Source organism: Ananas comosus, linkage group 14 (genome assembly GCF_001540865.1).
Source record: "Ananas comosus cultivar F153 linkage group 14, ASM154086v1, whole genome shotgun sequence".
Classification (NCBI taxonomy): Eukaryota; Viridiplantae; Streptophyta; class Magnoliopsida; order Poales; family Bromeliaceae; genus Ananas; species Ananas comosus.
The window spans coordinates 2302995-2327188 of NC_033634.1; the positions used below are offsets into that span (position 1 = coordinate 2302995).

The 24194-nt window shown below is 38.7% G+C and overlaps 4 protein-coding genes across 7 annotated transcripts; 1 reads left to right on the plus strand and 3 right to left on the minus strand.

Annotated features, from left to right (window-relative positions):
• On the plus strand, nucleotides 15-4927 carry LOC109720242 (protein MEMO1). 2 transcript variants are annotated; one of them, XM_020247213.1, is made up of 8 exons: nucleotides 17-243; nucleotides 1467-1551; nucleotides 1634-1702; nucleotides 2154-2266; nucleotides 2588-2699; nucleotides 2792-2935; nucleotides 4208-4382; nucleotides 4465-4927. In XM_020247213.1, exons 1-8 carry the CDS (start codon nucleotides 192-194, stop codon nucleotides 4588-4590), a joined length of 876 nt encoding a protein of 291 aa, XP_020102802.1. In that variant the 5' UTR covers nucleotides 17-191; the 3' UTR covers nucleotides 4591-4927. The 2 variants fall into 2 exon arrangements, with proteins under 2 accessions (XP_020102803.1, XP_020102802.1); XM_020247214.1 differs by lacking the exon at nucleotides 2792-2935 and having other exon boundaries at nucleotides 15-243.
• On the minus strand, nucleotides 5370-12454 carry LOC109720241 (protein S-acyltransferase 24-like). 3 transcript variants are annotated; one of them, XM_020247210.1, is made up of 13 exons: nucleotides 11747-12454; nucleotides 10397-10537; nucleotides 9362-9474; nucleotides 8919-8998; nucleotides 8668-8831; nucleotides 7877-8015; nucleotides 7692-7791; nucleotides 7020-7077; nucleotides 6666-6743; nucleotides 6480-6578; nucleotides 6272-6350; nucleotides 6027-6175; nucleotides 5370-5956 (listed from the first exon to the last, which is right to left on the minus strand). In XM_020247210.1, exons 1-13 carry the CDS (start codon nucleotides 11996-11998, stop codon nucleotides 5525-5527), a joined length of 1884 nt encoding a protein of 627 aa, XP_020102799.1. In that variant the 5' UTR covers nucleotides 11999-12454; the 3' UTR covers nucleotides 5370-5524. The 3 variants fall into 3 exon arrangements, with proteins under 3 accessions (XP_020102799.1, XP_020102800.1, XP_020102801.1); XM_020247211.1 differs by having other exon boundaries at nucleotides 10397-10548; nucleotides 11747-11876; XM_020247212.1 differs by lacking the exon at nucleotides 11747-12454 and having other exon boundaries at nucleotides 8919-9005; nucleotides 10397-10535.
• On the minus strand, nucleotides 14877-15845 carry LOC109720590 (triphosphate tunel metalloenzyme 3). The gene has a single exon (XM_020247818.1). The coding sequence runs from the start codon at nucleotides 15734-15736 to the stop codon at nucleotides 15110-15112; it is 627 nt and encodes a 208-aa protein (XP_020103407.1). The 5' UTR covers nucleotides 15737-15845; the 3' UTR covers nucleotides 14877-15109.
• Nucleotides 16387-23546, minus strand: LOC109720589 (pyrophosphate-energized vacuolar membrane proton pump-like). Its single transcript, XM_020247817.1, has 8 exons — nucleotides 23211-23546; nucleotides 19753-20327; nucleotides 18870-19249; nucleotides 18597-18683; nucleotides 18146-18476; nucleotides 17501-17911; nucleotides 17332-17391; nucleotides 16387-16898 (listed from the first exon to the last, which is right to left on the minus strand). The coding sequence occupies exons 1-8, from the start codon at nucleotides 23461-23463 to the stop codon at nucleotides 16692-16694; spliced, it is 2304 nt and encodes a 767-aa protein (XP_020103406.1). The 5' UTR covers nucleotides 23464-23546; the 3' UTR covers nucleotides 16387-16691.

The window sequence follows — 24194 nt, forward strand, 5'->3', positions numbered from 1 at the left end:
CTCCCAACTCCTCCAAAACTCCGCGAGCTTCTTCCATCTACTGCCATAAACAAATCGAAAACCCAAAGAAGCTTCTTCTCCCTTCTCTCCTCTCCACCCACCACTCTCTCTCTCTCTCTCTCTCTCTCTCTCGATCGATCGATCGATCGATCGATCACTTTTGCTTCGATCTCTTTAACGATCCATCGGAGATGGAGAGGGTAAGAAGAGCCGCGCACGCCGGATCCTGGTACACAAACAATGGTGAGTCACAACTCCTTCTTCCTGATTTGACGCTTCCATGGCGATTACGGTGGGTTTGATCGGAGAATTGTGGAATTAGGGGTTAGGAGTGGATGCGGAGGAGTTTTGGTGGGAATCGGATGAGTTGAGAGATTGGGGGTTGTGATTATTAAGTGTAGGAATTGATTTGTTGTTTTTTGTTCTCTGTGGAATATATGTAGGGAAATGATCTAGTTTATTATGTTAATTTACTCTCTTTTAAGGGGAAAGAAATGATTAAGAGACGAATTGGAATCGCTAGGATGATGTTCGAAATAGAGTGATTTGAGTGCGTACAACCTTACGTTTTGGAGATTTAAGGAATCTTATCGATATGATCTTCGATTCTGCGTGGAGTAGCAGCGGCATTTGTAATGAGGGAGAAGTTTCAAGTAGGACGACGACATGGAGGTTAAATGACCTTAATTGGTGTACATATATGATGTCTGATCATGGATTAATGGTTGTAGAAAAGATCGTATTCACAATATGAAGTTAAATATAAAGATGGAGCTTGTATGCATTTGTACGTCTTGTTGAAATGATGGTGCTGAGGAAAATTCTCTGAGTGCTAGTGAATCTCCTATTGTAAGTGCATCACCATCCATAAAACAATGGAACCACTGGGATAATCAGTGTTGCCAACCCTGAATGTACTCTGAAGCTTATGTTAAAAGACTCTTGAAATATAATTGTCGGTGATTCTAACCAGGTAACAGGAGGATAATTCATGGAACAGAGTTATTTCATCACCTTTTCTACAATGTTGGTACTTACTATGGTTACATAGTATGACTTCTCACTAATAACAAATTTTTAGGCCTAATATTTGGTGAATGTTTAATACAGAAGCTGATTCTGGTATTTAGAATTTGATTTGCTTACATTGTTGATGTTTGTCTATTGAGTGCAATATCCTCTTTTGATTATGTAATCCATAACTGATATCTTCTCTTGTATTGGGGGTAATATTATACGTTGATATTGGAAGAGAACTTTGATTGTTTCGAAGTCGTGGCACTACGAACTTAAAGTTGAAAACTGATTGTAGCTACCTATTAAAATTTATTTAATTATCATAAACATCTTAAAAATAGCTTACACCTTTTGGACAGTAGTAGGATACAAAAATTTGTTTTACAGTAATGACTTGATAGTTTCATTGTCATAATAAGCTTCTGATGATTGATTTATGAATATATTAGCCAGCAAGCTGGACGAGCAACTTGAAGGCTGGCTTAAGGCAACGGGCCTTTCTAAGTCACCTGATGTTAGAGGCATAATAGCACCGTAAGTCAATGCATACATGGCAAATTTAGAATTGGATTATGCCTATGCTTTATCTCTGCTAAACATACATGTACAACTATAGGCATGCTGGTTACTCGTACTCAGGGCGTTGCGCAGCATTTGCATTTGCCAACATTGATCCAGCTAACATGTAAGTTTTTTTTTTTTTTTTTCCAGTGTGATTTGGAATAATAAATCTTCACATGCTAGGCTGTTCTGATGTAATAATAGACAGTCACCTGTATTCTATGTAACTGTTTCTCTCTCTCTCTCTCTCTCTCTCTCTCTCTCTCTCTCGCTTACTTTTCTTTTCCCTTGATGTTGTTGATAAAAAATTCAGAAATCTGCGAATTAAAATCTTGTCTAGAACTCAAAATTTCAATAGTATGATTTGTATGTCAGTTCTTAATTATGGCTGTTTTGTTCGTAATTCTTATTTGAAACGCAAACTTATTTAATTGTTCAATTTTCCTGTGATTCTTTTGAGTCCTTCATTCTTTTGAGGTTGTCTAGAGCTGCTAACAATTGCTTTCCTCTTCTTTTGTAGTTCTTTTGTCATGGTAACATAACTTGGCTAATACTTTCTTTATTTAAATTTTCAGTTCAAGGGTATTTCTTCTCGGTCCTTCTCACCATTACTACACTCCAAAATGTGCTCTAACCAGAGCAACAGTTTACAAAACACCTATAGGAGATTTGCTGGTTGACCTGGAAGGTACCAACTTGCGTGAACAAATTCTATTGCCTGTCCTTAGTCACTTTACTTTAAAATTCCGTCCATTGAACTTTGTTCTGCTACATCACATGCTTCCTATATATAAATTACAGTTTTAACATATCCAAGTTGGTGGAGTTACTTCGACATGTTTCCAATTTTTCTTTTGTTGCAAATGGTAGTGGGATGGGAGTTTGATGCGCTGCAATGCAAAATTGTTGCTTTGCTGTTTAATGGATAAAATGCACTTCTTTGCTCCTGCATATTCTTATCGCCTCATTAATCCCAAATTGTCATATTTTATATCTATTACTTATACAGTCATTGAGGAGCTGCGGGCGACAGGGAAGTTTGAACTAATGGATCTCCATGTAGATGAAGCAGAACATAGCATGGAAATGCATTTGCCTTACCTTGCCAAAGTTTTTCATGGGTAAATAACATGTTTAATAAGCCTCTAATCAATGTATTATGGCATGCAGATTTTAGATTAAGGTTGTTTTATGGTATCTTTTTATATTACAGCTATCCTGTAAAAGTTGTACCTATTCTTGTTGGTGCTCTTAACTCGGACAATGAAGCCATGTTTGGGCGGTTGCTTGCTAAATATGTGGACGACCCTAAGAATTTCTTTTCTGTCTCATCAGATTTCTGCCATTGGGGATCTAGGTATTGTTTACAAATTCTCTGTTTATTACTGGTATCCATGTTTTGGCTTTATGTTTTGAATTTAAACCTAAGAAAAACAAGAGTGGTTTATCCCGGTTCAAGAGAAAATTGTTTAGTTTGAACCCAGCCTGTCCCCAGGATTTATATAGCTATTTGAAGCCTAATTCAGGTCCAGAAATGGCCAACCTGGGCAGGGTCAGACCAAGTTAACTGAAGAAAAAGGCCCAAGGTCAGACTCAGATCCTTGGGCTTTAGTTTGTGAGACCTAGCACAGCCCAGTGAATGGGGAGCCAGGCCTTACCCGACCTGTAAAAGAAAAAAAAAAGGGCTTCTCAGGACGGGTCTTCCTTGCTCAAATCTTAATTCACAATTTTCTTATATGAGCTGCCTTTCCAGAACTAGGGGGCAACATAATTAGTTCATATGATGCAGTTCCTGACTGTTCATTATTTTGTTAATGAAGTATTCCATTAACTACAGCTGTATTGGAACATAGTTGATATAAGTTTTGGAACATAAGATGTCGTTTTAATAGTTCGTATGATGCTGTTCCTGACTCTACATTATTTTGTTTATGAAATATTTCTTTAACTAGCCAGTTTTTACTGATCAATTTGCTATAGTGTTGAGAGTGTAGCAACGTATCCCCAAGAATTAAAAGCAGGTTATATGGGGAATCTTATTAGCCAGGCAAATCCCATCAGAATATCTGCTATCAAAGAGAACTTTAAGATAAGACTACATTAAATTCTGAGGACAAGTTTCAAGAAAGTAGGCAACGCTTATTGCTGAATGTTTTTCTATAATCTACCTCTCTTTATATATTTAGGCAAATATTAATTGTTCTCATAACCTTTTTCGAGAGAAATTAGTGAGTGTTATCCAGTTCGCATTTTCAATCTGTCTTCTTTGTCTTGTATAATGATGTCTCAAGGTAAGTGGATGGTCATTTCTATTCTCTGTCCCTCTTTACTTAACATGGTATCTGTGCTATTGCATTAGGGTTCTAGAGTAAATAGTGAGGCAATAATATGTAATGCAATCTCTACACACACACGCACAAGTTCAACATAATTCAATCCATGCAGGGGTAGATGGGGTTTATAAATTGTTGGCCAAACCTCCTAAAGGTGTAGTTTCAGCAGTGTTGGTATCAAATCAATGAAACTTAATTATTTTTCTCCATTGATGCGATTCTCTTGCAGTGACAAACCAAACCTAACCATTTAGTTTTATGATGTCATGCTCACCTTAGCACATTGCCTTTATCAGGTTCAGCTACACATATTACGACAAACAGCAGGGTCCGATTTACAAGTCCATTGAGACCTTGGATCGGATGGCTATGGAAATCATCGAGACCGGAGATGCAGACGCATTCAAGACCTATCTGCAGGAGTATGAGAACACCATTTGCGGGCGCCACCCCATTAGTGTTTTCCTCCATGTCAGTACAGACCCATTGCTCGAACCCTTTTTGATATTTCCTTCTTAAATTCATGAAAATTTCTTTTCTTTGTGTGCTCCAGATGTTAAAGAATTGCTCGACAAAGATCAAGATTGGCTTTGTCCAATACGAGCAGTCGAGCCAGTGCAAAAGCCTAAAAGACAGCAGTGTTAGCTATGCCTCAGCCGCCGCAAAGGTGGAGAGTTGATTGAATTGAAAAGCTTGGTTCTTGGCTTCTTATTGGCATAAAGTTGAAGAAAGAAACTAGTGGTACAATGACAATTGCTGAACATGCTGTTACAACTTGAATGCTTCAGTGTCTGTGGAAAATTAGTAGAACTGTGGTCCTGTTCATGCTGATCAATGGCATCACCTAGTGATGTTTCATTATTTTTGTGCACATATTTGCTGCAGCTTCCTGTGCAGAAAATCCAAGGATAAAAGGCCAGATTGATAGATCAGTGCCACTCATACTACTTTTAATGCCACTGTTGATGTCAACCATAAAACCATTATTAGGGATGCGATCTTCTCTTTCTGATGTACATCCTATGCATGTAGGAAATCCATGGCAACTATTCTCTGGCTTCATCCCTCGTTGTTTCCTACCCCATGGATATATCCTTGTCAGATAGAAACGTAAATTTGAACCATCGACTGCTACCAAATGAGAAAAGAAATCCCTCTCTGGGCTTGATTTTAATTTGGTCAGTAAACAATAAGACAAGCATGATTTTACACATTAAACGTATTACATTCTGCGAGTCACTGGACTTGATGGAATCTGCTAGAAACACTTAATTGATATCCAGCCGGGTTTGAATCCGAGGATGAACGTCCCATTCATTCTTTCTTTTCAGTTTGATGCTATAAAATGGTTAAATACTGGTCTACAGCCTATGGAAACAACATTTCGCAACCACGGCAATCAACATAAGCCCATCTAATGAGTTCGCAAACTTCCAAAAAAAAAAAAAAGAAAAAAAGAAAAAGAAAAAGAACTTGTCAACATACTCGGGCTGAAACTAACATTTCTGAAATAGTAACTTAATAGCAAAAAATTTGCAAAACTGTGGTTCTTGTTCTCACTAATTTACATCTGCAGAGAGCATAAGCTCAAGCTCCCGCATGGGTCCAAGAAATCACAAAGGAAGAACAGACCTTGTATTGTTCCGAGCATTTTTTCGTCCTAGCCCTAATCCCAACCCCAAGGGTGAATTCTCACTCTTTTTCTTATTATGATTGCCCTGTGAAGAACTCACACAGCCATGATGAGATTTTGAGGCTTTAGAGTGAGCGTGATCGCAAACATGGCCGTTGCAGTTGCCGTGATCAGAGTGTCTCTCACCATTCAAAGAAACTAAGCTTCTCGTCTGAATCAACCCCATTTCCTCATCAGACGGCAATGGCTGCTCCGGAACCTCAGTGTCCTCGTTGTAGCCGCTTATCAGGAAGTCGGAACAGTTCTTGCGGATTCCATGATCGTATGGGTTTCTGAAACGGCCGCCCGGCCCCCTGAGATAGCTGTATCGCATGGCATTTGCCAATTCGTTTGTTGTTATGTTCCGTGAGATCTGCAATGAGATAAAAAGGAGGTTTAGTTTCTCGACCAAAATAATAGTTGCGAGAACCAAGTTATCGTACCTGTGATGCTTGCACTACAGTTAGAATTGCAACGCCGAAGAAAAGAAAAAAGTCCGCTAATAAAAATGCTACTGCACCAGAATGATTAGTAGCAGAATACTTCAACCATGCACCAAATGATGCCGGAGAAGTTGGATCTCTCACAATACCTACATTGAATTAATCAAAATTTCAGAATATTAAGTGATGATAGTCAATACATAAGGAAAAGCACAGAAAAAATTAAAGCCTCATAAGTGACATACATTTGATGGTTACTGCACCGGTGATAACCATGGCAAAAACTTCTAGAACAAGAAATATAAAGAAATCCAACTTATTTTTCTGCAATTACAAGCCCAATCATATGTGGTATTAGAACGCAGGATAAAAAAGCTCATGGTAATAGGAATAGCCGGTGCTTCAAGTACAATTTTTAATGATTGAGCTAGAAAGAAAAATTAGATGCAATACCTTGCCAATGCAATTAGATACCCAAGGACAATGGTGGTCAAACTGCTCAACACATCGATCACATGTTGAACAATGCTTTGATCGCAGAGGCCTAACAATCTAAGTCAAGTAGTTTTAAATTAAAATATATCACAAACTCCAAAAAATAGTAGAAATAAATCCATTGTTGCAAATGAAATGAAGTACCTTGCATGTTGCACATAGCTGGGACCAATTCCCTGTCAATAGAACAGGATTGTCTGGTTCCATTTTAAGCAACGGTTCCTAAAACAAAAAAATTCAATGATTAGAAGTCTGTCAATTTTCAAGCATTACCAATAGTTTGTGGCTTTGAAGATGGCATATCTGTAAAACAACAAAACTTTAGAACTCTAGAAATATTGCATGTGGCACGGATTTCTTCCAATTTGTGCTTTATCAACAATTTTAAAAGATAAATATGACAAGAAATGAAAATAAGAAGCAGCAGACAATAATTAGATATCCATAATATCAGCTTTAAATAATCACTTCTACATTGACTAAGATCATCCAACTTACATCATCTCTAAAATTTTGTGAATCACGCATGTTCATTCTGATAAAACCAGGATCTTTCCTGCAGAAATACACAGTACAATGAGATGGATCACCAAACAACCAAAATGCCGTGTCTCTGCCATGTGGCAGAGGATAAAGGTATATTGTGTAATGATTGATTATAAAATAGTATTTGTTTGCTTGGAAGCGTAAACTTTTGGGAATTTCATAGCCCAACCAATTAAAGAGGCAATACTAATAGAAAAGCAGATCTGAGATTCCATTTTCACTGACAAATGCTAGAATGAGAATAAAGGTTAGTGCAACAAGCGATAAAACATCGAGTATCATGCCTTTTGATTTTATGGAATTTTTTGTCAATGCTCACCAGTGCTTATGTACTTCGATTAACAGAATGTCTAAAGTTAATCTTGGCACATCAGTACATATCAAAATACCGATAACAAGTTTATAACTTACATGCTTAACAATAATATTATTATCAAGTTACTGTAAACGGATGATCATGACACAGATGACAATGTTTCCATGTTAGCATTTAAATGTTTCAATACAGCATTATCTTGATTCCTTATCTTGATTCCAAGACATCAGGTGTTTGTAACCGTCACACATTCTGCAATAAAACATAACCGAAAATCATATTTGCTCAACCTGAGAAACATGACTTACCTGCTACACCTATGAAACATGACTAGACCAGCAGTGGCAAAGAAAACACCGGACCACTCAAACAGCATGAATGCAGCTGTAAAATTCAAAAGATAAAATCCTGCAAAAGAACAAAAAAATTCAGAATTCATTAAAATTTTTATTCCATAGAATGGTTATGCTTTGACTCGCCAAATGTAAAGCACCTGAGACGACTGAACGTATATATGTGAGAAGCAATGTCATTATGGTACACCAGAGGAGAGGAGCAAGTCCTAATTTTGATAGCTTTCCAAGCCGGCTGTTTCCATCGAAACGCCTGTCAAATACTCTTCGAGCATTTTCCTGCCAACATAAATTTGAAGTAGGTTCAATCAGATCATAACCATAAATATAGTTTCTACCATGGGACTGAAACGAAATTAGAAAAAGAAGCAATCTCTCGAAACTGTCATTGGAAAAAAAAAATGCCATGTAGTTATTTTCTCAGCAATTCAATAAATCTACACATAGAACATAGAAACAATGAAGTAACTAAAAATGTGTTGAAAACTAACTACATACGAAATAAGGACAAGGGCAAATACTCTTCTCAGCAATTTTCTCAGTTTTGAAGTTCTCTGAACAAGGGCAATTAAAAATTAACTAAAAATTATCGACTTCCACGGATAAAAGAGAAGAGCCCACCCGAGCTAACACTGGCCTCCAACTAACATCCAGGGTAGAAATAAAAGTTTAATGCTAAGGAAAGAGAAAATATGAACCTTTTATTCCAATAAGTATTCGGGAAAAAAACTGGGACGCATGTAAATGGCTGTTTGGGCAGCACTACACAGAATATCAGCTATTTGTCCCACAAATTTTCTTATACACAAGAAAAGTTTAGGGAGATTATCAAAAAGATTGACAAATATCACTAACACTGGAAAAAAATATAAAATCACTAGATGATATCAAACAACCAATATATTGACTACTACAGATTCTGCATACATACAAGGAAAAAAGCAACTTGGCGATGACTCTTATCAGAAGCAAGCTGGGCTGGAGTTAAACCAGACTTATCTTGAACCATCAAGTCTTCCTTTTTCCCAGCTTGAACTAAAACAGTGCACGCCTCAAGATTCCCCCTTATAGCTGCCCAATGAAGAGGAGTGCAACCTAATGACAATGTTTAAAGCAACAACACAAGTTAATACATGGACATGGTGTTCAATAACAGATAAAGAATTACAAGCACATTATTACCCTCTTTATCTTGCCGGACCCTGTAAGCATCCAGAAATAAAAGAAGACGTATACAATCAGCGAATCCCTTGTAAGCAGACCTACAAGCTCCGACATGTAATGAAAAGAGTTAGTTAGAAAAGCAAAGGATTATTTGCCAGTACCATAGGTGAAGACGACAAGGTGCAATTGACTTTTAAGGCACATCTGCTGATCCAAAAACAAACTCACAATGTAAAAGAACTGTTAATAACATATTGATTATGCAAGTTTTTTGTGAACAGAAAACTGGTAGGCAACAAAGATTTTCCCTGGTTTTAGTGTTACTGACTTAATGAAGCATGCATGTTATGGTAGAATACAGTAAAATTTAGAAGATTGTAGTCGGCTAGTGGGAAATTGCTCAACTATTATTTATGTGAAAATGCCACACAAGAAAGGTAAAAGCATGGTTGGTTCTGTACCAATGCAGAGGGCTTCTTCCATCATTATCAGGGACATCAGGATAAGCATTCCATTTGGCCACGATATTGCAGAGAAATGCTGTTTGACCATACTGGGCTGCCACATGGGCAGTCTGCAGTTAAACAGTAAATAAATAAAATTCTTTCAAGTTAGCAGCTGTAGCTGAGTCATGAACTCATGATGGAGGATAAATAGATAATAGTTAAGAAGTCTGTCAGATAAAGGCGTCAACCCAATCAGTTAGTCTGAACACACAGACAGCACAATCATTAACAGTTCGAATCTGAAGAAAAAGGTTGATCCCTTCTCCGCAAGAAAAGGTTAATGCATGCCTCCAATTACAATGGCATGTCTAAAAACTATTCATTGTGGATGTTTTGGCCACCATCTCAGCATTTGCAACTTAGTAATGTCATCAGACCAGTGTTCAAAAAAGCAGCCCTGCCAGCCACCATGGTAGAAAACCACCTCCACCTTTTCTAGTATATCCTATGGTGAGCGTCCATGTCAGAATGGGCAAAGGTGGACTGCTATAGTGGGTCTAACCTGCAATTTCACCCGCTATATGGGCTACCTTACTCTCTTTAATGGGTATAGTCATGTCTCAAATGGGTTACAAAACATAATATTTAATGAAAATGGTCTCTTATTGTTTTCCCTGTCTAAGCAAATTATGAATCTCTGAGAATAGGGCAGTGGCAAGTAAACCATAGGGTATTCTCAGATTGCAAAGAGATCGGCAGAAGCAGAAGAGAAATCTCCTCCCTGCAAAGGACAGGCTTTGACGTCAAGCCTCGCCAACAGGTCCATTCTGATTGCCGTCCAATAAACAAGACATATTGTTTGCAGTATAACTTGCTTACGCTATTTCTCTGTCAATACCGAAAGCACTTGATCCTATCAGCAAGTTAAGTGAGGCTTTACTAATACGACTGAATCTGGCAAGAGCATTAGATCATGTAATAGAATATAGAAGAAAAAACTACTAATAATCAAGTAAATAATAAGACTAAAAGTACTCTTCGGAATCAAACCTGGTATCCATTCAAATCTGCAGCATCAACACGAGCACCTTCTTTCAGGAGGAGCTCCGCAATCTGGATTTGGCCACGCACTGCGCTCCAGTGAAGTGCTGTCTGACCCATGTTATCTGTGGCATTCACATCTCCTCCATGCTGCCCAAACACTGTAGAAATTAGTCAAAGACGATACTAATAGTAGAGTACAGGATCCCTCTAAATGACCCCCTGCACGACAGCTTGACTCAGCTTTAGCATATAGAGGTTCAAACCGTAACACTTTAACTGCCCTTTAAGTTTCCGCTTATATGATTGTCACGTGCTCAATTCTGATCAATTTTAATGGTAACTTCTAACAGGCAACCAGAAATGCAAACTCAGGGCTGTAAAGAGCCGCACTTTCATTTAGGGCATGTTTGGTTCACCTATTTTAGACTAAGGAATCGGAATGGAATTCATTGATTCCGATAGTTGCCGTTTGTTTTATAGGAATCGGATTCCGATTTTCATTCCACTCCGGAATGAGAATGGCCAAATCCATTTATGATCCAATCCGGCTTTGAATTCCGGATTGGCTCATTCCAAAGTAAACTATTCAAAATCCTCTTTCATCAACACCTACCTCCTCTCCCTTTATCACTTTTCTCTCTCTTAATCAAGACCCTATCTCAAATATTTTAAATTTTCATTTCGATTTCCATTCCAATAATGAACCAAATATTTTTGGATGATTCGTCATTCCATTTTCCATTCCAAAGCAATCAAATTCTATTTCCCATTTCTATTCCAATCATGAACCAAGCATGCCCTTAGTGTTTCTTAAAGTGGAACATGACAACAGCACTATCTGAAGTTTTCTCCAGAGGAATATAAAGAAATAGAAATTTCCTCATGTATACGAACTGTGTTCGATTGATTCAACATGGATGAACATTGAGAAGGTTTGGAACAGCGTATACCATAATTTCTACACTCCAGAGATAGTCCCTGAACTAAACAAATATTACATTGTAGTCGCTGGACTTTTCACTTCAACGCTTCAAGAGTCTCTAAACTTTCTGATATATTGTGATCGATCTCTAGCCACTAAAAACATTAGAAAAGCAACATTTTACAGGAGAAAAATAGTCATTTTACAGGAAAAATCTAAATTTTTTTTTACCAGTGAGCCAGTGAGGGATTTGAACTGCAATTTGTGAGAAAGCTCAGGTAGTAAGTCACAGTATCCGAAAAACACAGGGACTATTTATACCAAGTGAATAGAGATAACCACAATTCTCAAAACAACAACAATCAGATCAAAAGGCTCAAACCCTAAACAAACCACACCGTAGTCAACCATCAGAAACCTCTAGAGAAAATCACCTCGATTATGTAGCGCGCGGCGGCGGTGCAGTTGTTGAGGGCGGCCCACTGGAGCGCGCGATAGCCGAGCGCGTCGGGGTCGGCGACGGAGCGCCCCTCCGCCTCCACCAGCCTCTGCAGCTTCTCCATGTCCCCGTACGCCGCCGCCGTGTACACGTCGTCCTTAAGCGCCTCCTCTCCTCCACCTCCGCCGGCGCCGGCGCTTCCTCCCGCCTCTCTCGGCTCCTCCGCCGCCTCGATCTCCGGCGCCATCTCTCCGGCCGCGGCGGAGGAGGCGAGGGTTTACGTTTAGGGATTTGGGGTTTTGGATTTTGGTTCTGGGGAGGAGGGGTGGGGCGAAGAGGACGAGGTTGAAGAAGACGACGATGACCTTCGAAGTTTGACCCGATTGTTTTACTTATTTATTTATTTACTTATTTATTTATTAATTTCTGTTTGAGAAAGCAAAGTATTGATTTGAGAGATCCAACGCGGAGTATCCTCAGGGGTCTTGTGATAAAGTAAAGAAATTGTTGTGTGGACCCGGTCTATAGACCGAACTTGTTTACGTGTTTAAATTAAAAAAATATTATTATATTATATTTAATTGCACTTTTTGCCAATGAAATTAGCGCAGAGTTTGACTTGTATGTTCAATTTTAGCATACACCTTTTTCGTAAGAACAGATTAAATTTATTAAATTTAATTAAATTTAATCAGTAGATAATGATTAGATTTGATGATATGGTAGCTAATTTATCTTTCAAATCATTATCTTAATAATAATATTATTATTCTTTATTAAGACATGTTATCTCTTACAGGTAATGCAGTAGCTTACTCAATTGTTCTAAATTAAATTTAATGCTTAAATTATAATAAATTAAAATTTAATAACTTAATTTACTAACGAACTAGGTAATTTACCGTAAAATAAGGAGCACATTTTACATGTTACACTTCGGTGTACCAAAATTCTCTCGTAAAGTGGGAAGCATGGTGTTTCCATTGGCTCGAGAGATAATAGTGGGCTCATTCTAAAACGAAGAGCAAGTTTCCTTGAAACCATGCACTTGAGGGTTATTTTTATTTTTATTTTTATTTTTTGGTTTTGAGATATGATGACTTCAAATAAAATACGTAATTCTCGTAGTGGTATGCAGTAAAATCCATAAATCCTGGTAGTGTGATGATGGAAACTTCTTGTTCAAAGTTTTAAGTGACATTTGTCGATTATTAATTGTTGAGATACAAATTTTTGAGTTTTTTTAAACAAAAAAATTGTATGTAATTCATATGACAGTGATCTATGCTAGTTAGAAATTTTGTACTTAAACTAGCCAAATAGGCCGCGCTGCAAATCTCAATTTTTTTTAAGAAAAATCTGACTTTCAAATTCAAACTAATGAAACTTGTCTTGTTTGATTGATTCACATCAGTTTTTGATAATAGAAGCATCATTAATTAATTTTTTAAAAAATTATTTCGGACATATAGTAAACTGCCAAAATCAAGCAAACAAATCTAGAATAACCCCAACATGCAAATTTTGGTTCATTAAGAGTACTATTTTTTTTCTTATTTTGATATATCAGTATACAACAGCTCCATTCCAAACTTTCGAAAAAAAGCATTCTACCGATAGCCGGCAGCGGAATGCCCAATCTTCACTTGAGTTTAGCCTTAATAAATGTAACTTGCGGCAATAACCGGCAGACGAATTCCAATTCTATGCAATTAACATATATGTGAAACTGAAGTTTACTTTTTCAAACATAAGCACACCTATTACATGAGCAATCTACTTGATCTCCCTCATTTCATAACTCACTTCACTTTCATGAGCATCTACTTAATCCCCACCTCATTTCATAACTCAATTCACTTTGATTTTCTCATGAACGCTGTAAAGAAGTGACAGAGGCAATGATATGTTCATTAAGCCATATCATCTTAAAATGTTTACTTGTTCCGTTGTTTCTTTAGTATATAAAACGATGTTTCTATAATATTTTTATATATGCTAGCAGTAGAAACTGGGTTCTTTTGAAATCTCTGCCGAGTTCAGCCTCACGCAGATTTGATTTTAGCCTTATGCTGAAGTGGGTTGGTGTAGGATCATATGAAAATTCAGACCTAAACACTATCAAAATTGGGTGGCAAATAATTCCAACTATTTTTAACTAAAATTCAATGCTATGAATTGGACATATATCTTGAATTGAAATTCACTTTAATACCAATGGTATCACCTAAAATCTGAAGCATTAAAATATATAATAATATAAAAAAGATAGAAATGACATGAAGGAAAGAAAAGTATATTCTAACTCCTAACACAAGGGGTCAAAGTCGCAGATTTTCAACTTGGATCTTGTGTTAGGAGTTAGAATATAGTTTTGATCTACCCCAAACACAAGATCCAAAAAGGTATCTATGCACAGAGACAGCAGCGTTGGCAAAGGCTTTGGCAACAGCAAAAGAGGCCTTGGTAGTAGAAGTGGCGGAGGAACGATGATAGCGATTATCTCTAGTGAAGGAAAAAGAGAAGGGGAATGGCATAAGAAGCTTTGTTCCATACCTCACGGTGATCTCAACTTCCTATACTATATAGAGAGATTTTCATATAATAGTCGTGAAGCTTCAACTTTGGCGTGACACAACCAACTAGGAGAAATGGGAGGGTGGAGGACTCATGAACCAACTAATTAGGACATGAACCACCTAATTAGGAGTGCGCAGGTGAACATCACCAGGGGCATGATCTGATCTGTGGGAAGCAGATGAAGTGTATGAGTCCCTATAGTTTCACACCCAACATATCTATTTAATCCTCAATTTCTCTAAATTAAACAACCAAAATCCAATGATACTGATTAACAAGCTTTAAGGACTAAATTACTAAAACTAAAATGAGGATGAAAGTGGTACAGAGGTCAAACTTGAGGAACTAATTATAAATAACATGTTTCCAAAAACACTATTTTCTCTCCCTTCATTTCTTGTACATGAACAAGGAAATTTTCATTTTCTTTTCTTTTCTCCAATTTTTCTTTGTTTCCTCCCTCTTCTCTCTTTTCTCTTAGGCTCAAACCAACATTATTGTTTGCATACAATTTCGCCATACCATGCCTCAATGGCTGCATCACATCACACAACACACACTTAGATTGAGTAGTTTCTTGTAGCAAACACAACATCCATGGTTTCGGAAGCACCAGTAGCGAATTTCCTTGAAGTATAAAAGCTCCAAATTCATCACACAAGCAGATTTAAAAAGAGCATCTTATTTCAAGCGAAAAATTCATGGAGAACATTGTTGTTTATGAGCATTTCAAATTGGTAAAGAAATGGGGCAGGAGGAGGAGGAGGAGGCTCACGTATCAGGGAAGCAACTTCCCCGCCCGGAAGACGGCGAACTTGTTCGACTCCGAGTACGCGAACGGCACCCCGATCCCGCTCAAGAAGCCCTCGAGCATCGCCTTCGTCCGCTCCGGCTCTGTGGTCTCGCACTCCACCTCGTAGATTGTCCCGAAGTCGAACTGCGACTCGTCGAGCTCGAGCACGAGACCCTCCTCCCACTCGTACACCGCCCTCACGTTCCGGAAACCCCCTAAGCACACCAAAGATCCGTTTTTTGCCCCCAATTTGAACTCTTCCACGACTCTGGCCATGATCTGGGAGGAGCCGGCCTGGGCCATGGCGGCGAGGCGCCAGGGCTCGGCGGCGCAGGCGCGGGCGAGGGCGGGGTCGAGGTCCTCCTCGACCTCCTCGACGCGGCTCACGCCGGAGGCGAGGTTGGGGCGGAACTTGAGGGAGAGGACGCAGCGCGCGTCGGCGTCGTAGAAGCGGAGGCGGAGCGCGGCGAAGGCGGCGGCGAGCTCGCCGGAGGGCGCGTCGAAGAAGAGGTTCTCCTGGAGGTGGGTGCGGCGGTGGCGGGGGGCGAGGGCGTCGGAGAGGCGCTGGTGCGCGGCGGCGTCGGGGAGGCGGAGCTTGACCTCGACCTCCATCTAGGGTTAGGGCTTCTAGGGTTGTAGCCCGATGCGGTGGGATTTGGAGGTGGGGTCGAGGGGCTCGAGGAGCTTGTGGAGGGGATTAGGATTAGGATTAGGGTTAGGGTTGGGGTGGGGTTTGGAGGAGGATGAGGCGCGGAGGCGGAGGGCTTCTTCGAGCTCTTCGCGATCCTCCGCTTTGACTTCGATTTTGCTGGGTTTTCTGGGAAGCATAATATCTTCTTCTTCTTCTTCTTCTTCTTCTTCACTGCAGCGGCTTCAAAAATTATAATGATCGTTCTTCTTATTTTTATGTGGTGGTTCTTGTTCTTCGAGTTTCGGAGAACCCCCTCAACTACATGAATTTTGTTAAAACCCCCTCAGCCCTATTTTTGTAAGTAAAAAAAACTTTTATTTTTTTTTTTAAAAAAAACTGAGGAGACTATTTTACAACCATGCCAATGACTCCGATCAAAACAAACACAGCCTTAAGTTGCAGTGAACGTGCCAATGATTATTGAGCTTATTGTGGAGTTTTATTTAGATCATCAAATTTTCATTTATTGTAATTGAGCGGCCACTGTTTTTGCTTCCATTGAATCACTTCGTCTACCTTTTTTGTTGTAGCAATCAATAACAACATTATATCTTCTTGACGGAATTAAACATGATTCAACAAGGTGATCAATTGAGGCATTAAAAAAAAAAAAGGAAAAAACTGTAGAATTTTCTCTCTCTTTGCACATACACTAGTCTCTCAACTCTCAACATCGGAGTTACTGTAGCACGGTGAAAATTTGACTCCACTTTAAACTAAATGAAGGATGATAAAAACAATTCTTTCGACTCAGGGCGCAAAAGAGGGAGAGAGATCCGCAAATATGTGTATAAAGAGTAAAATACGAGTAGGATTGGTAAGGCATGTGAGCTTTTAAACGGCGCATTTTAGCTCTCTTCTCTTGTTCCTTCTTTCTTAGAAGATCTTGAAGAGGAGACCCCCATGTGTGGCGAAGAAGGGAGCGAACACGAGCGACTCGACAGCCATGAGCTTGATCAGGATGTTGAGCGACGGCCCGGATGTGTCCTTGAGCGGATCACCGATGGTGTCGCCGATCACCGCGGCCTTGTGAGCATCCGAACCTTTCGGGCCGAGTGTCCTTGCATGCTGTGAAGCTCCAGCCTAAACAATATAGGCACAATAGCTCCATTACCACAAACATAAGCTACAAAATGTGGCATATTTGTTTTTGAATCCCTCCATACACACGGCACTAAATGTTGTTTGTTTAATCAAGGTTCTATTTTAGTTAACTTAAATTCAGAATATGGACATGCTCTCAGAAAGATCCTAACTGTACAGGTTCCAAAAAACCATCTACCAATTTACCAAAATTAAAGAGCAATACTTAGAGAAATATGGGATTAAGATCATCATTCCACCTGTTTAATGTTAATATATTTAGAAGTTTTGTTATAGAAAGTTGAGTGAAGGGGCATATTCAAAACCATAGGGTTGTTTTAAAGATACGGACACAAATTTTAACTTTTAGGGCGTATATATTCAAATATCTATTTTACGAGGAATATGACTAAGCATTTGAATAATTTATTACCTCGATATATTTCTTTGCGTTATCCCATGCACCACCAGTGTTAGATGCTGAAATAGCAATCTGTAATGTACAACAGAAAAAAAAGAAGTTAAGAATGAAAAAATAAACAATGAAAAAAACCATAGATATAACTTCACTGATTTTGAATCCAAGGAACCGTGCTACTAACCTGAACACCAGATACAAGAGAACCCGCGAGAACTCCCGATAGGGTTTCCACACCAAAGAAGGTTCCAACGATGAGAGGAGTGAGCATAACAAGAGCACCAGGAGGGATCATCTCTTTGATCGAGGCGTCAGTGGAGATCTTGACACATGTCGCATAGTCTGGCTTAGTAGTTCCCTCCATTAGTCCAGGAATGGTGTTGAACTGCCTTCGAACTTCCTCCACCATCTTAAGGGCCGCACTTCCGACGCTCTTCATTGTCATTGCCGAGAACCAGTAAGGAAGCATTGCGCCGACGATGAGACCGATGAAGACTTTCGGGGTGAGGACATCGACAGTGGAGATTGCGGCTCGGCTCACAAAGGCACCAAAGAGCGCAAGGGAGACCAGGGCAGCTGAGCCGATAGCAAAGCCCTGGAGATAGAAAATATTGAAGTTTAAGTTACTTGAGGGCCGAAAAGGAATATGGATTCGAAAGGAACTTTAAAGTTGCTCGTGAATTCAATTGAGAAGTAGTAGAGTAAATAAACAGTTGTTATAGAGGATAAATTATCTTGTTGTTCAATCAAAATAAATTAATGAAAAGCTAACAATAAACAAAGATGATCATCAAACAGAGCTCTGACCACTAAAGAGGAGACAAGGTACCTTTCCAATGGCGGCAGTGGTGTTTCCTGCAGCATCGAGAGCATCAGTTCTCTCACGGATTCTGTGGCTCATTCCGGCCATTTCAGCAATTCCTCCGGCGTTATCACTGATGGGCCCATAGGCATCAATAGCAAGCCCAGTTGCAATGGTGCTAAGCATTCCAAGAGCAGCAACTGCAATGCCATACATAGCCGCAAAACTGAAACTAACAAAAATGCTAACAGCAATAGCGAAGATAGGGATGATCACGGATTTGTATCCTAAAGCAAGACCGAAGATGACGTTAGTGGCCGCTCCAGTTCTACAGGAGTCGGCAACATCTTGAACAGGGCTGCAAAAATAGAGGAAAACTTGTCAAAAGAGAGAGAGAGAGAGAGAGAGAGAGAGAGAGAGGGTGAGAGAGAGACATTAAACTAGAAGCTAGATAAATAGAGATGACGAAATCAATCACCTGTATGCATTGCTGGTATAATATTCAGTGACAAAGCCAATGACCAAACCAGCCCACAAACCGATTGCGACGCAAAAGAATAGCTCCCTACCAATTTCAGGACAAAAAAAATCAAGCTGCTGAAATAAAAACCAAAATTTGAACCAAAAGAAGGAAAGGAAAAAACACAAACACATCAAAGACTATACAAAAATTTACATTATAGAGGGATATATATACGTAAACAAGATTTTTGTATATATGTAAAAGGCCCAAAAGACAGATATGACATACCAGTTCTTTACTGTCTTCTGGACACCGAAATTGTAGATTGTGAAGGACGAAGGAAGGGCTAACCAACTGACAATCGCAATACCAACAGTCATGAGTGCAGTGGAGATTATAAGCTGCCTCTTAAGAGCAGGCTCGATTTCCTTCACTGCCTTAATCTCGAAGAAGTCAGTTGCAAACAAAGTGGTGAGTAAACAAACAATGATACCCATGGAGCTAATAAGCAAGGGATATAGCATTCCGGTGAGGTCGTGGTTAACTCCAAAGGAAGAAATCGAGGCAACAACAAGAGCAGCACATGAAGATTCAGCGTATGAACCAAAGAGATCCGATCCCATTCCAGCAATATCACCAACATTATCACCAACATTGTCAGCGATCACCTATAAAATGTAGTCAAGTTAAATGACGGATAATGATAAATGTGATATTTCCGTACATAACCCAATATAATATCTATTCACATACATTCCTTTGCGAAATCTAAATTACCATATATGCCCTTCAGAAATTTAGTTTCTTAATTATCTGCTATTGTACTTTTACAACTGTCCCTCTAGGCAGAAAGGTTTATAATACAACACCAAGTCACCAACTTTCCGTCATGAATAGGATGAATCCCCAACTTCAAAGTGGGAAATTTTTGCTAAAAACTGCACTTTAGAGGGTACGGATGAAATTCACAATTTTGCAGGGATCTACATGCAAGGTCCACCAATATAGCAAAGAATTGAAATACAATAGCACATAGTAGTTGTTACATATGAAAGGAGGTCACTGAAAACATCATAGACCATTAGAACTAATATCTATCTAATTTTATTTAACATGCCATAGAAAGGGATCAAGTTCAATATAACTGCTGTTGCAAAGAGAAGATTCTTACAGCTGGGTTTCGAGGATCATCCTCGGGAATGTTCCTCTCGACCTTCCCAACAAGATCGGCCCCAACATCGGCAGCTTTAGTATAAATACCTCCGCCGACTCTCCCGAAAAGCGCCATTGAAGAACCACCAAGGCCATAACCAGTAATAGCCTCGAAAAGCCCTTCCCAGTCATCACCATAATACAGCTTGAATAAGTTGATTGCAATGTACAGGACGAGGAGCCCATTCGCAGCAAGCAAAAAGCCCATCACCGCACCAGAACGGAAAGCAGCAATGAAAGCCTTCCCAACACCTCTTCTGGCTTCCAAAGTAGTCCTGGCATTTGCATATGTCGCAATCTTCATACCAAGGAAGCCAGAAACCACGGAGGTAATTGCACCAAGTAAGAAAGAGAGAGTGCTAAATATGGCATTTGCAAGGGCTGGCTTGCACATTTTATCCTTGCTGTATGTGCAGGGCTGGCTTTTCGTGCTGAAGCCTTCCACAGAACCGAGGAAAAGGAAGATGAGGACTGCAAAGGCCACCATGAAGATTCCAACATACTGATATTCCGTGAAAAGGAAAGATGTAGCTCCTGTTTGTATTGATAGGCAGTGTGAAAGTTAAATCACATAATATTAACCCAGAATAAACAAAGATTATCTTATATTATCACTACTGAAGTATTACAAAGGAAAAAACGTCATTATGGAGACTCATCAGTTGATAAATCTCACGAGAAATCTAAAAATGGAAGTCGACATACTTTCTTTTAAGTTGTAATGAATAACATTAAGTAAAGACATCTTATACGAAGATTTTGCCATTCTCGACAACGAAACATTTATACCGTTTCTTCTTAACAAACAGGCTTTTTGAAGAAGACTTTAAAGCTGGTAAGATTATTTAATTTACAATGAGGTCCAAGTTCAATCAAAATTAGCCACTTATATTGTAATTGCTAGGTCGAAATTTAGGAAGCAAAGATGAAAATTCAAATTATAACACATGTTGTGCAAAGAGAATTTACCAACTATTCAATAAGGCTAATTGATGACGATCAACAAGAATTAAACTTTTTAGAAGAGGGGACAACAAAATTAGGACTATCCTTCAGTTCAATTATGTGTTTTCAGTAGAATGCATGCAAATTGTACATGCTAGTTATGGATTGAAAGGTGAATTGCACGATATCCAAGGTTGGCAAAAGGAAAGAGTTAACAACAGAAGAAATCATTCTCTCTTCTAGAAGGTGGTGATATGGATGTGGTAAAAACTGCATTGCTTCCGGCGTCCAAGACACAAGCTCAGAGTAAAGTTCCTGTTTAAGAGTTGATTTCAAACCACAACTAATGTCCATTTGGTTGAGATATTTCAATCAGTTACATATAGGTCAGTTGGAATGGTATCCTTGACTCCAGAGTTGTGATAATTTTATTCAGTGCTGAAAATATGAATCTAAGAAAGCTGATACCTTTTAAAGTAATGCAGTAAACAAACACAATTAGTTATACCCTCTTAGAGTTGGCAAATAAACTCTTAGATAAAATGATGCTAAAAATAACAAGGTCAATGAATCGTCTTAGTAGAAAATACTTGGTGACAGGTTTCTCAAAAGCAAACACCAAATCAAGCAACAATATCCACTCTAATAATCGTGTTCTATTATCCATCAAAGATTTAACCCAAATGTTGGGACAAGTAACAGCACACATTCATGATAGGTAAAGCAGTTCCAAATAGTCATCAAATTAGATGTTGTTTTGATGCTGGCCTCTTAACTTCCAATCTTTTAGCTTTGGTTTTCCTGAGTTGAGCACTTACATCCATTTAAGTAGATAACTTGTATGGGTTTAGGCGACTGTCATTTACGTACCATATTTATAATAATGGCAAAATCACAGTAGTCCTAAGTCAATGAAATTAAAAGTTACAAGGGTACTGATAAAAGACAATCTTGACGTAAAGGGTTCGATATTAAGACCAAAAATAGTTGTATGACTGACTGTAGTTAGAGATGCCCAGTACTACTGTAACTTCCATACTATCATCACGTAAACGAATCTGAACCACAGAATATTTTCTCGATACGGACTAAGAAATAAATGGCATGTAACTTAATAATATTCCAAGGGGTACAGATCAAAGAGATCTAAGTATAAAATCTCATTCCCAAAGCATTTTGAGGACCACAAGCAATAATTGCTTTGTCTTCTCAGTATGCCTAGGATTAAACAGACTTTTCATGAGGACCCCAGAAGAGTACTTTGATCAATGACCACCCAACAAGCACCTCTGCTGTAAATATTTTAAGTTATAAAGAAGAGAAACACAATACGTCTCAGCAAACACAACAAAGGATAAAAGAAAAAGAAACAAAAGAAACGAAAGCAAATTACAAAGGAAAAAAAAGGGGAGATTGTATAACTTGAATAAAGAAACATAATTCAAAAACAAAGATAACTTCCAAAAAAGTCAAAGCCGTTACGTACTCATCGAAGATTTCAAGAAAATATGAACACATGTTCATATTAATCATCACACAAAATAATCAGAATAATAGAATATTGGCCCACATTAAAGAAATGGAGGATACGTAAGTGATTAAATACGAAAGGTGAAAGTAAAAGCAAAATTTCTTTCAAAAAGCACTTTTGAGTCCCACAACCAATAATAATTTACCTCCCCAGAATGTCCAAAGTTAAAACAGTAACTTTTATGAGGACCCCAGCATAGTAATTTTATAAGTGAAGATGACAAAGAACAGAAACATCAAGAATCTTAGCACAGAGAATAGAAAGCGTGTGATGGAAACAGAAAAAGAAGAGGAAATAAGATTCTTAGCACAGAGAATAGAAAGCATGTGATGGAAACAGAAAAAGAAGAGGAAATTAATATATACAAATTGAGTACTCATTGTAGAAATCTCAACAACTATTGCCTCTGCTAAAGCTTCTGACGCACAAAATATACACCAAAAAGGGAAAACACAGAATCCTCACATGAGAATTTGTAGAAGGTACTCAATAATAGAAGTGAAAGATAGGAGATCTCAACACGTATTGCTTCTCTAGCACAAAAACAAAATGGAAAAAGCAGACCATTTTCCCAGAAACCTGTTGAAATGCTAAGTTCTGAACTAAAAAGCTAGTTTGTACTGAGCAACACGAAAATTGAAAACACAAATCTAAAAATATGGTCCAACTTCTAGGTTAATTTCTCCTAAAAATGATAAAACAATCCAAAAAAATCAAAATCGAAGGGAAGTAACCAGATCTAGTTGTTTACTACGAAAAAAATCCTTTTTTGCTCGTCCCAACAGTGAGATCACCTTTCCCCACATTCCACATTACCAACACCGATATCATCACAATTAACAAAACGATACTACTAGATCTACAGAAAAAGAGAGTTGAAACTATAGATTGAGCCAAACCAACAACCCAATGCCCTACCGATCCCAAGCGATCTCTCTCACCTTCCGAGATGGCGTTCTGGATCTCGGCGCACTTGACGACGACGTTGTGGTCGTTGAGCCCCTCCTCCTCCTCGATGAGGTAGTCGCCGGAGCCGTTCTTGCTCTCCGCCGCCGCCGCCGCCGCTTGGTGCTCCGGCGTGAGCTTCACCTTCGAGACGAGGAGCCACTGCACGAGCGCGAACGCGATCCCCACCGCCGCCGAAACAGGGATCACGACCTCCGCCACGAGATCGGAGAGCACCGCCGCACCCATTGCGAGGACTCCTCCGAAGGGTTTCGCTCGAGCTCTTCGAGGAGGAGATTGGGAGGGTTTTGGGGTAGGAGAGGGGGCTCCGCGTATTATATAGAGCGAAGCCGAAGAGTTGGAGGAGAGGGAAAGCGAGGGAGAGAGATAGAGAGAGAATAGTTTGGGAGGGAGGTGTAGAATGGGAAGAATCCTAAATTTGGGCGTTTACCGGAACAAATTTCGGTTTAATTTGTTGTACCCCTGTAATAAGAGGGATTGGATATTTTGGGAAGGTAAAAAATCGTATGGTGACACCCCAACTATAGGCAGTTTTGAAATTGACCCCTGAACAGTATTATTTTTAAATTAATATTTTTCTTTTTTTAATTTATTTTGATTCATGTTATCTTACTATTTTAGTCGAATTAATTATAGATTTTGTTAAATTGAAAGATAATTTCATGGACTCCAATAGTGACAGCAAAGAGTTAATAAAACCATTAATTTTTAATAAAATTTATACTCGATAAATAAAAAAAAATTGAGTCAAACTAATTAAAATAAATAAAAAAAGAACACTATCATTGAGGGGGCTTTTAAATATTCCTATTTATTGGAAATACAGAATTTTAATTCGATTCTTTTACTGTGTGTGCATAAGCAGATTTGTTTAAATTAACTATATCAATCAATGAGATATAAATATGATCGTAATTAGTAATGGATAATAACATATTCACTTACTAAAAAATAATAAT

What these genes read in the sequence shown, in the direction of transcription:
- LOC109720242 (XM_020247213.1), top strand. Translation starts at nt 192, where the DNA reads ATGGAGAGGGTAAGAAGAGCCGCGCACGCCGGATCCTGGTACACAAAC. An exon ending in ATCCTGGTACACAAACAATG is followed by an intron (nt 244 to 1,466) that starts GTGAGTCACAAC and finishes TGAATATATTAG; the next exon opens with CCAGCAAGCTGGACGAGCAA. An exon ending in CTTGCCAAAGTTTTTCATGG is followed by an intron (nt 2,700 to 2,791) that starts GTAAATAACATG and finishes TTTATATTACAG; the next exon opens with CTATCCTGTAAAAGTTGTAC.
- LOC109720241 (XM_020247210.1), bottom strand. Translation starts at nt 11,998, where the DNA reads ATGGCGCCGGAGATCGAGGCGGCGGAGGAGCCGAGAGAGGCGGGAGGA. An exon ending in CAGATTTGAATGGATACCAG is followed by an intron (nt 9,475 to 10,396) that starts GTTTGATTCCGA and finishes GTTTAACTGCAG; the next exon opens with ACTGCCCATGTGGCAGCCCA. An exon ending in TATACGTTCAGTCGTCTCAG is followed by an intron (nt 7,792 to 7,876) that starts GTGCTTTACATT and finishes GTTCTTTTGCAG; the next exon opens with GATTTTATCTTTTGAATTTT.
- LOC109720590 (XM_020247818.1), bottom strand. Translation starts at nt 15,736, where the DNA reads ATGGAGGTCGAGGTCAAGCTCCGCCTCCCCGACGCCGCCGCGCACCAG.
- LOC109720589 (XM_020247817.1), bottom strand. Translation starts at nt 23,463, where the DNA reads ATGGGTGCGGCGGTGCTCTCCGATCTCGTGGCGGAGGTCGTGATCCCT. An exon ending in CAGAAGACAGTAAAGAACTG is followed by an intron (nt 18,684 to 18,869) that starts GTATGTCATATC and finishes TGAAATTGGTAG; the next exon opens with GGAGCTATTCTTTTGCGTCG. An exon ending in CTCTTGTATCTGGTGTTCAG is followed by an intron (nt 17,392 to 17,500) that starts GTTAGTAGCACG and finishes TGTACATTACAG; the next exon opens with ATTGCTATTTCAGCATCTAA.